Genomic DNA, 12,149 nt, shown 5'->3' with positions numbered 1-12,149 from the left:
CTGAAAAATACTCTTAACTGCTTCATAGCAGTTGGGCTACACAAGCTAGTTGGGTTTTTCAGGTCTTAAATTATGACCTAAAAAATCCTGAGCAACTTATCATGCAATTTATGAATAGAACAAGGTGTTAAATATCTGGCCAAAATAATTACCAAGTGTAATTCAAAATAAATAGATGCAGACACCAGATTGTATTCTAAGTCTATAATAAAGAGAATAAAAAATTCTTGGCATTATGACCTACACTTTAATCCTGTTTTATCACTTGGGTTTATCACTTCTATTATTTTCTTCTATGTAGCATATTAATGTTATGTAAAAGTATATTTTAATATTTTAATTAATATGATAATTTCTTGAATTTAAAATTCACTTTAAAGGTAATAATATTCAGGAAATAATCTCACACCGGCATATCTTTATAGGCATCTTTTATGTTCAGAGTAAAGAACACTCTAAAAATAGTAGTATCATGTAATAAATTAGATATTAAAAAGACTTTCAGAATGAAAATTGAAAGAAAAAGCATGCAAGAGTGATTTTTAAATACCTACGTGTCTTTCTGTTTTAATTCTAAACTCACTATAAAGAATTAAACAGAAGGAAAGGAAATACTTATAGGGGAAACAAGTCCAAATGAAACACACCAAGAGGAAAATAAAGATTTTATCAAATAAGCATGGTATGGATTTTCTTTCTTATTATTAATCTTGTAGGACAAAAATTTACAGTAAAATTCAGTCCCAGTGGCATTTTTCACAGCACTAAATTTAGTATTGTATTTTATGTAGATTTGTATTTTTTGTGGGGGAGGACTTTTATCATATATGCCAACCGTTCTTTTTCTAATAGTATCATCACATCTTTGGGGAAGTACTTACTAACCCGTTAACTGAGCATAATCTATGTTCTGAATATTCAAACAGCATGTTTGCCATTTGGGTTATTTGAAAGAGAATGAACAAACATATATTTTTCACATTTATCAGAGCTTTCCCTGCTCAGGGACAAGAAGTAGCAGCTTTAAACCACAAGGAAAAAGATTTAAATGTATGTTGTGGTAATGATATAAAATGTTGGAGCAGGATACTTAAGGAGATTATGGAATACTCTCTGAGGACTTTTAAAATAAGGCTAGATGAGTATCTGTTTCCAGTTTGTTGTCCCTAGCTGATCTTATTGTAGAATAATAAGGATATACTTCTCAAGGCCCCATCATACCTTTTGGGTTTGTTTGTTTATTAATTAATTCTCTTTCATTATTCCTTCCCATAGATAGTTTAACAGCAACTTTACACAGACTCCACTGTCTTACATGTGCATAACTGCTGACATACAGTTATGCAAAAATCAGGGACTTGTAGTATAAAATAAGACAAAAAATAGCAACATTTCAAAAATACTGAAAATTGAATTGAGGGAAATAAACTTAATATAACAAACTGCATCACTATATGTTAGTTAATGCTTTTTGTCTATTAATTCCCCCTAAATATGTGTATATGTTCGTAAGCTACATCATAACTAATAACAGCTTATAAAGAGCAAAATTAGTATGTTAATATGAAAGTTAAAAGAAAATGCATAACTAGGAATAGGTAAACAGATTTAATAATTCCATTAGTGTTTGGGGATCCCACTACTTAAATACTGGGGAGTACACTTTTTGTCCCTGATACATACAACTCATAAGCTGAGATCTCAAAAATATGCCAGATATTTGGAAGAAAAGCAATACACATCTGGAAATGGACTCCATTTAGAGTTAGATCTTAGGATTCAAACTCATGACCTCCCAGGCAGGGTATTTGCGACATTTCAGGTGGGATTCAGTTGTCAAGCACAGGCACACAGAGGCACAGAGCAGTTGTCTAAGCCCAAGCATACAGAGGCAGCCTTCCTTGCCTTTCGGGTGTTCTGTCTGCCTTCCGGCTGCTGCTCTGAAAAAATCTAAGTTTCCTGCAGCTTTCTGCTGCCTTTGCCAGACCCAAACATATGTCTTGCAGATTTAACAGTGTCTAAACTGGTACTAAGCGGCTACTTTTCATCAGCTGACTCTGTCCCTTCATGTCAACCACAGGTGAAAAGTTAGCTGATGAAATATGTATGGCTCAATGTGTTCAAGTATCTAAAACTGCCGGTTTTTCTTCAGAATTTACCCTAGCACAAACGGGTTTCAAGATCTGATTCAAAGATCTTATTCCCTTGGCAGAAATTTCCAAAGGAAAAGCTATTTTGACTACATCAGCAGCTAAGAATTCTGCCGCAGAGGTTTAAGGAGGAACCTGCCAGCTGCAGTAAATACTTGGGGGTTTTCGTCCCTTATACATGCAACAGGCCTCCTAAATCTAACTACATTTAGTTTTTTTAAAACAACAACAATCACCAGAAATGTGTTTGCTTTACTTTTTAGGTATGTTTTTAAAAAGCAACTATCAGTTGAATTCTGCTTCACTGGAGTAGAAGAAATTGCTATGAAACAAGTCTTTCCTTGAAATGTAGTCTACTTCTGAGAACTCTGCTGAACATTGAGAAGAGCATTTGGCTAACACAACCAGTAGCAAAATGTGTTTGATAACTTGAGGCCACAGAGACCCCAAATGCAGAAACATCGACTTAGTAGGCAATACCGTTTAAAACTGAAATCAGGACACTTGGGAACTTGTTTGCCAAGAGTAACTCTTGTCTTTTCAGCAGTTTTTCTCCAAAGATAGTGTGATTAAACAGACCCTGTAGAATCAGAACATATTTTTATGCTAAAGATGCATAAATGCCAAATCCCTTACAAACTAAAAATCTCAAAGAGTACTCTTCATTAAATTGATTTCTGTGCCTGCCACTGGCTTCATGTGCTCCCATTTTCCCTCCTGGCAAGCTCTCTGTTTAGGAGAGAAGAAGAAGAGCTCTAGAAAGCAGTGAGCTCTGCTGCAGGCAGTGGGGATGTACCTGCCCTCCACCCCCCGGGAGCTGCAGGTGCTGCCATGACACATGGGCAGGCAATGAGCAGTGACTGTCCCAGGCTCCATTTCCATACTTCCCAGCTAGAGATCAGACTCAAACCCTGAGTTTGAAATTTAATTTCATACTGAATAATGTTGATGTCTCAGAAGTTCGAGCTTAAGCTGATACAGTGTGATATCTCCATAGGCAGAGAGGCTTAACTGCCACATAGTGGAAAAGTGCACCCAGAAGGCGTTAATATTTCAAAGTGATTTATGTTTTTCAGTCATAACAGAGATCAACAGGAAAAAGGAACAAAAGAAAAAAGGACAAACGTTGCCACTTGCAGTATATAAGGCTTGTGGCATGAGGAAGAAGATTACTTTGGAAACATCAGTAATTCAATAAATGGGCCTCAGTACTTGAAACTCTACACAGAAATTAAATATTGCTATTAGCATGCAAGTAAGCCCTACCAGTTGGTGCAGTATGGTGCAGTAATAATTTCTAGAGTAAAAGGAAGAGGAAGAGAAAGGTGTTAAGGAAAATAATTACATATTTATATATATTTTATAATTGATACTTCTATATTATAGATAAACTCTTCCTTCAAAAGGTATCTGTTGCACTCTAAAATGAGCATGCATGATTTTGTACCCATATGAAGTGTCATTTTATTTCATATATACTCTATGTCTACTAATATCCATTAGAGGTTTATAGCAACAAGGAAAATGGTACATATAGAGAACTTGTAATACACTGATACCTTTCAAGAGTTTAAAAATTTATATTCAGCCCCCAATTTATACACTACAAAACTCATTGGTTGACTACTGTTATTTGGTAGTCAACCTGAAACAACTACACATTGACAGTTTTTTCCTTTTTCTAAACATTACCACAATGAATGTAGAGCAATGCTTTCTGATCATAGAATCATACAATTGTTAAGGCTAGAAAAGAGGTTTAGGATTTTCAAGTTCAACCATCAACCTAGCACCACTATCATGTTCATCACTAAACCATGACTTCAAAGTCCAGTCCTTTCTTGAACACTTCCAGCAAGAGTGACTCCACTGCTTCCCTGGACAGCCTGTTTCAATGCTTTACCACCCCTTCCATAAACAAATTTTTCCTAATATTCAATCCTAAACCTCCCCAGGTGCAACTTGAGGCCATTTCCTCTTGTCCTGTCACTTGTTACCTGGGAGAAGAGACCACTCCCCAGCTCACTATCACCTCCTTTCAGGTAGTGGCAGAGAGCAATAAGGTCTCCACTGAGCCTCTGTTTCTCTAGACTAAACAACACCAGCTCCCTCAGCTGCTCCTCACAGGATTTGTGCTCCAGCCCCTTGACCAGCTTCACTGCCCCTCTCTGGACTCATGCCAGCATTTCAATGTCTCTCCTATAGTGATTATAAAACAAAATATAGTTGAACTTAATGGAATCAATACAACTGGGTTTTGTCATGCTTAGGACTGCATTCCTCATTCTTTTTCAGTAGAAATTATTCTTCATTATACAGGAAAAGAAGTTTGATTTTAATCAATCTTTCTGGAGGACATTACTGAAACATCTACACTGTAAATGACGAACTTCCTTACTTTTTAAACATCTATATATGGAAATGATTAACACATATAAATAATAGCAAGGTTTTTATTAAAAAATCTATTCTTGTTTCAAAGTATAACAAAACTGGGTTAAACTTCAAGACGCTAATTCAGCTTTAGTTACACTGCATAAAACAAAGTACTGCAGTCAAAGGAATTGTGATATTATAAAAACCTACAGAAATGAAAGCAGAATCTATCTCTAAGCAATACACATTAGTTTTCGACATTTCCCACAATAATTCTCATTTGTCAAAGCTATGTAACAATGTATAGGGACATCAGGAATGCAAATCACAAACAAAAGATAAACACAGAAATGAGGAATTTGACACAGAGATCAATTGTGGTTTTTTCACATGCAAATGATTACGGGGCTCTCTGCCCAGCCCAGGGAGTGCAGACATGCAGAGCATGCAGGTAGGATGTATGGATCAAGGCGTGCACTTTTCCTCTGCAGGGGAACCATGGAGATGACAGCACAGAAGAGAAAAGGCACTTACAGTTGTTCTAGAGAGGCAAGTCCTTTAAATGCTTGCCTGTCAATTGACTGGATTTCATTCTTGTACAAATAGCTGAAACAAGAAACAATCAGTAATATTAGTACACAAACAAGAGCTACATGAAGGTGGAAAAGAAGAATTAAGTTGACATGTGAAGACAGTTTTTCAACTACATATTAGAAAAAAAAATACAAATCAAAAACTAAAAACATAAAAATATTCTGTCCTTGAAATTTCATCCCCGATGACTACTAGGAAAGACAAAAGTCTGAGGCCTTGAAGGCCCTGAGGCTAATACTCAGATGGTCCTGGGCTTCCCAGTGCTCATGGTATTACTTACTGGACTTTTGTCCCTTGTTTTCTTGATTGGTTTGCCAAAAGTCAAACTAAATTCAACTCAGTGGGACAGAATTGCATTAGAAGTGCCTTTACCAGAACACAGCAGGGATGCCACTGGCCTCTTGTTTTCTTTAAAATGTCTGAATACTGGTACAAATACTCAAATTATGATAGAGTGAGTCTTTTTCTGGACTTGGAGAACAAACAGTGAGAAATTTCTGTAACTCCGTCTGTGTCACCTTTTGAATATTTACCAAAAAATACAAGTTAGAGTATTGGTATTGCATCCATAAAGCAGCACTGTGTATTTGTTCTATCACTGTGTAGAAGGTGGACATTAGGTCCCCATTGATACTCTATAATATAAACAGAACAAACACGCAGAGTATCAGTATGATCACGTGTGTTGTCTACACCTTTTGAATAGAAAGAAACTAAATCAGGAAGGATCAGTGTATGTGATCATGTTCATCATGCTCTTAGCAGCAAGGATGGTTTAGGGAGGGGTATTGGAGAAAAATCACAGTTTAGCTGATGACTACAGTTTCTGCATGGAGGCAGCAAATGAAAATACTTGGGGGGTTCAGTGTCAGTCACTCTTCTGGTGTTAGGATAGGAACAGGTTTGCAGTTAAGAACTTTTTCACAATTATTTGACAAATGATTTGAAACTCAGTTAATCAGGCATGGGTTTCTATGAAAAGGGGATGAAGAGACTTTGTACCAGAAATGACTTCATTAGCAGGCATCTTATTAGTAGTGGTTTTGGGTTTTCTATTATTGCAGTTTTCAGTAACTTACTGGAAATATTGCAAACTCCTTTTGATGCAACAGAAAAAATACTGGCTCTGCTGGAGCTGGTGGAAGTTTTTACACTGATGTGACAATGGGCAGCATTTCACAATAGACCCCAACAAGGAAAGAGGTTGTAGGTATTTAACGTTCAACTAATGACAACTTTGGGGAACAGTAAGGAGTAGTATCCTTCCTTTGAGTCTAAATTAACTTTTCCAATGCACTGCTTGCTGAGAATCCAACACATTAATATACAGACTCCCATGTGCTTTATTAATGTAGATATTCATCTGAATAAAAAGCAGAGTTCCTCCAAGAACAGGTAACATGGAAGTAAAAATTTGTGAGGTTTTTAAAATACTCAAAAACCAGAAAAAAAATACTGTTGTGAAATTACTGTAAAAACTTTAAAAATAATTTGGAAACAGTGAGTATAAATTCATTACACATTTTATATGTGGAATTGGTTTTTATTCTATTTGAAAAAAATTACTTCATGAGTATTAAAATATTTGTTTTGACTCAGATTTACTAATTCATTTGAGGATCACAGTCATTACAATGTTATGTCTCCTTAATATTCCTCTCTGTTTGATATTAAATTCCTATCTTGCTTTCCTGTGAGAATTTTAACTTTTCACTACTTAGAAAATTTCAAGGACTGAGCAGCTGAAATGTTATTTATCTTTCTTAATACAGTTAATTCCACTTGGCAGTGTGGAAATCCCTCTTATTTCTGAGTACTAAACTTCTGGTCAGACCAGAGAACCAAAGTGGGCTTAGACAGTTTTGATAACCACCCTCAGTTAATTATCTCCTGTGGGCATTTCAATAATTTTATACAAAAACTCTGAATTCATCCGATTTTTAAAAAAGCTTTACCACAATCATTCATATAACTGGTATTTACTCTCTGCAGACAAAAGAAGGCAGAGAGTGAAAATCAGAGGTGAATCAGACTGGGATAGTGACTGTAGTATTGCAGGCTTTTACCACCATACTGCAGGGAAGGGAAGCAGCCTTTAGGTGCTCTTACCAAGCCACTGCAGTGAGCCTTTACTTGGGATTCAGCTTTAAACCAGAGCTTTTTCCATTCTGACCAGAAAACCCTCAGCTGCAGGAAACTCAACCAACCTCAGTCCACCATATCCTCCCTTCACAGAGAAACCCCAGCAACCTCAGGGCTACATGGCCTATGACAAATGTGTTAACCAAACTTCCATTTAATTGTGTAGCTGTTTCACTGAGGATAGTAAAAGAAAAAAAAATATAAATATTTGCCTAATGGAGAGAGACATGACAGAATACAAAGCACAAATAAGTACCACTCACAAAAAATATTCATCGCTCTAAAATGTTACAGTGCACATACAATGTTATACAAGTAAAACTTTGTAAATACTGCTAAATTTTAACATCAACATTCTCAAAATTTATCTCAGTTACATCATCAGAAAACAAATTTAGTACAATTAGGGAAAAAATAATTTGTCATTTAATTTACCTAAAAGCTCTCTTACAAAACTGAATATCAGAAGATGAATAAACAGTGGATTAAGATGAAAAACGGATATATTCTATTAAGACATTAAATTATTTCTGGAAAGTTACTAATACCTATTTTTAGAAGTGTTGTTTTTTTTTTTATAAAGAGCATTTTTTCCAGAAACACAAGCAAGGCTGCTAGAGATCAGAGGTACTGGTCATATACTTAGGAAATGAACCAATAGGTAACCAGTTACCAGAAAATTAGGGAAAAAAAGTAGCTTTCATTAAAAAACCTGCTAGATTCCCTATGAGGATATTATTGGGGGTTTCCTTTTTTCTTTTTTTAATGTACCAATTAAAAATCATGTGATTCAAGGAAAGTAAGATCCAAATATATTTGTTTGGAACTGGAGGGAAAAACAGGCAAAAAGTAACAGCAGTATCAGGCATTGTAGAGTTAAATCTCACACATAAATAAACATCCAAAGACAAGTTTACCTAGGAACATGAAGGAGACAGTGGAACCAGCAACATGAATTGCAAAGAAAAGAGATCTAGAATCACTGGAGGTGCCCAGAGGAGAAAGTAACATGACCAAGCTAGCAAGAGCAGCAGAAGGCACAGAAGGAAATGTGACAATCTCATTCTGAAAGGGTGAGGTCAGAAACTCCGCATTTTGGCCAACCTATACCACATCATCTACCACTATTACTTCATTCACCAGACACAAAACAAAACTTGCATGCTTCCTGTTAGCATTTCTGGAACTGATACATTTCATACAGTCTTAATTACCATTTACAATATGCTTGTGGCAATACTTTCATGTCTGTTTTCTCATTTATCCATTTCATACCAAGTGAACATGCAAAGTTGTTGACACAGTTAATTTCATTCCCAATTCTATTTCTTTCACTTCCTTCATGCTATCTTCTAGCTCACTGCTCTGTAAATGTCTAATACCTTTTCTCTTTATCTAGAAAGGGTTTTTTTAATAGTTAATCTATATTATATATTTTTCTTTATCTCCTCCTGGATTATTTCCTTTTTACCTTACCTTCATTTTTTCCACTTCTGATTCCAAATCCTCTAATATTCTACATGTTGAAATGGTAATAATGTGTCTACCCTCAATTCCCAACTCTTCTCTCTTGGAGAATAAACTGTTGACTTTTAGGCTTAGGAAGGATTATCCTACCAAGCTTCCACAAATTTACCTGCATCTATATTACAAGGTTGGGAAGCATACTAAAGAGCCTTATTGCCAAGACTACGGGATAGGAAATAAAGACAGATGGACAGAAAGGCAGAGAAGAAGAAAGAAAAAGGAAAAACAGTACCGTCTTAATTTCACAGCATAACAATGATTACATTTCTTTATTTAAACCTTTAGTATATTAATACAAAACCAAATTATTACCACAAACAGCACAGGAAAATCACACAAAACTGCTTTTATAATTGTCAAAATTTCAATTATATGAAGAACACGATAATAAAAAATCCTAAAAAATGGTTAAAAAATTGTATGTATACAATTTTCTTTTATGATGTAAAGACCAACTTTAACAGTGATTAATATTTTTAATGCACAGAAAATTGAGAAAATATCTTTATTCTTTGTCAAAATGGGTTCTTCAGATAGCTAATTCTGATAACATATATTCCTCATAAAACTCTAAACTCAACTTCAGTAAGGAATAGTACAAAGAAGCATTTGAAAATCTTGATTTAGACCCTGCTGAAAAAATTTTTCAATTGGAAAAAGCAAAAAGCTGATCTTCAGCAGTCATACAGGAATGGATCTTAATATCTATCTCTCAGAGACTGGCTTTTAAAAAAACCCCAAATATGCCGTGTTATACTTTATATATTTTATATATAAATATATAATTGCAAATATTTTTACTTAATTTTATATAGGCATGTTAACTAATTGTTATAGATTTTATATTTATATATACTCACATTTTGCTAAATCAGGGCCACTGAGAAATGACAGGATTTTTAAAATCAGTCAGCAAATTATACATTTTCAGAAGCACAAGCAATCCAGTACAAGTTCTCATAAGAACACAAGTAACAGGATGGATCAATGATCTAGTTCTATGAAACATGACAATACAAGTTAGGTTTGCAAATATCCACAGGACCAGATGATACTCAACCTCAATTTTTCCATATGATTTGACTTTATAATAGTACATTCTGAGCAGTATTTCTCACTTTGTACACTCTCTCCCCCTTAATTTCTACTTTAGTGGATCCTATTGGAAAGAAATGTTCTGGTTTGTCCCCTTCATTTCACAGAATACAGTTAGCATTCAGTTACTCAGCTGAAACTTTCACTGCTGAACAGTATTGATTTGTTACATTTAAGCCTTCTGTATTGATAACCTGACCAGTTCCAGAAATGTTGTAACTTTAAGGCTGTACAATTTAAACATTTCTATCACAGCCATTGAAACTGGCAAAAAAACCCTTAAAGTTTATTTCTGCAAAAACCCAATAGTTTTAAAGAGCTCTCTGCAGTTGAATAAATTACTACACTGAACATTAAATTTTCCAGAGAACAACAGGAAAGCAAAAAGATCTTCCTCTTAACAATACTGACAACCATTACTACACATATATGAAAACATCACTTATTTCTTTTCACTCTGTCATTGAACTGAACACACTGAGTAGTTGAGCTTTGTTTCAGGTTTACTACAGCTAGGCAAAAGCAAGCATGTGAAAATAAAGAACTAATAGGAATCAAGAAAAATCTTTGTACAGTTGCTGACTATGGAAAGAAGTTTAGCAAATCTCACTTAGTAAAACCTTATGTACTATGCTACCAGAACCATCATACAAGCATATCTTGTAACAAATACAATTATCATGGACTTTAATCATTCATTGGCAACAGTCTGTTCAATATTCTTTTCCCTCCTATTTTGTATAGGTTAAACAATTTCATTACTGAAAGACAATACACATAAAAATGAGAGCAGGAAATGTAATCAAGCACAACTTGGAAAAACAGGTAATGTGTCTACACAAATATATATGATTTTCTCCCTTCTCCCACCTCCTTACAGCTCTTCAGGCTGCATGCTTGGAAACTACATGGAAAATTCACCTTCTGAATTGTTTCCAAGGAATGAAATCTCAATGTGACCTTTTTTTTCTGTACAGTCATTCAGGCAACCATCAGTCAATACTCCAAGAGAATGGAGTGGAACTTTTTTAAATGACACCCCATAAGGTCGACTCCAGAAACTAGAGCTGAGAAACCATGACAACTTACTACGCAGCTTTAGTCTATTATACAGACAAAAATAACACTTTTGATGCCTTTTGTTTACTCATATAATTCATACTCTTGGTATGTTTGTTAAAAATGGAAAAAGTTAGGCTTAAAATATACAGGATGACTGAAGACCTAAAACTAACAGCAAATCATATACATGCTCTGGTATTTTGAGTTTGACTGAATTTTTCACTTATGAACTCAGTGAAAAATAGAGGGATAGCTAATAAGCTTATGTATGTTACAAGCTGCTGCAGACACAACCCTTGGACTAGCAACTTTTAAACCACTTTCCAAAACACAAAAAGAACCTGTGTGAAGATTTCACTGAACCATTGAAAAGGTGGTTTCCTACACCTATCAATGTATCCCTTTTTAAATTATAAGTTGCATATAATAAACAGCAACTACTAATTCCTTTAAAATTTATTGCCTACAGATATCAGTCTTTTATTAGCAAATACTTAGAGAAACACAGTTGCCCCCACCCCATAAATTAATTTCACAGATTTTCAGCGCAGTTTATCTCCTGATATAGTGAGTCAGATAGTAATCACTATCTCACTTCCCACTGAAGAAGGTGTTACACAGTGATGAAGAACGTGACACTCATTTAACTTACAGATATTTCAGATTTTCAAGATCTTCGAATGCCCCACTAGGAATTCTTTTGATTTGATTGTTGTTTAGAAGCCTACAAAAAGAAATAAACAACCATTTGTTTTAACATAAAGAAACACTAGGGGAAAAAAAAGTGTAAAAGCAGGTGCAATATAGTAATAAATAGAAAATGCTTTTCTCCCAAGAGTAACTGTTAGAGAAAAAAAAGGTTATATGCTTACAGTTGCTCAACCACTACCCTGAAGGTGAAAACCTGAAAAAATAGACAGAATTTTAAAAAAATAAGAAAAAATATTTTTAAAAATAGTATAAAAACAGAAACAAAGATAAACAAAAAGCCAAACCCAAACAAAAAAACAAAAAAAAACCCCACCCAGAAGTGGAATAATGTGGTTTTTTTGCAGGTATCTGATATGTAGATGACGGGGGGGCGCGGGGGGGAAATCTTCCACATCAAGTCTACAGATCAGTTTGAAACTGATAAAAATTATATTGACAAAGATTTGTCACTAGCAGGTGCATTAAAGTGATTTTTTCCCAGCTGTTTCTTAG

General features: G+C 34.8%; 1 protein-coding gene across 2 annotated transcripts in view; it reads right to left on the bottom strand.

The window, feature by feature from the left end:
* The window catches only part of PXDN (peroxidasin), an 87,750-nt gene that overhangs the window by 44,714 nt on the left and 30,887 nt on the right, over positions 1-12,149 (bottom strand). Inside the window, exons 3-4 of one of the 2 annotated variants that reach the window (XM_032104547.1) lie at positions 11,599-11,670; positions 5,061-5,132 (exon numbers count right to left, since the gene is read on the bottom strand). In XM_032104547.1, coding sequence (XP_031960438.1) covers positions 5,061-5,132; positions 11,599-11,670 — 144 coding nt within the window. The remainder of the gene's footprint in view (positions 1-5,060; positions 5,133-11,598; positions 11,671-12,149) is intronic. The other variant, XM_032104548.1, reaches the window with a different exon arrangement.

This window comes from Corvus moneduloides, chromosome 3, assembly GCF_009650955.1.
Source record: "Corvus moneduloides isolate bCorMon1 chromosome 3, bCorMon1.pri, whole genome shotgun sequence".
Classification (NCBI taxonomy): domain Eukaryota; kingdom Metazoa; phylum Chordata; class Aves; order Passeriformes; family Corvidae; genus Corvus; species Corvus moneduloides.
Note: the sequence above shows the minus strand (reverse complement) of the source record. Positions and strands in the feature narration are given on the sequence as shown.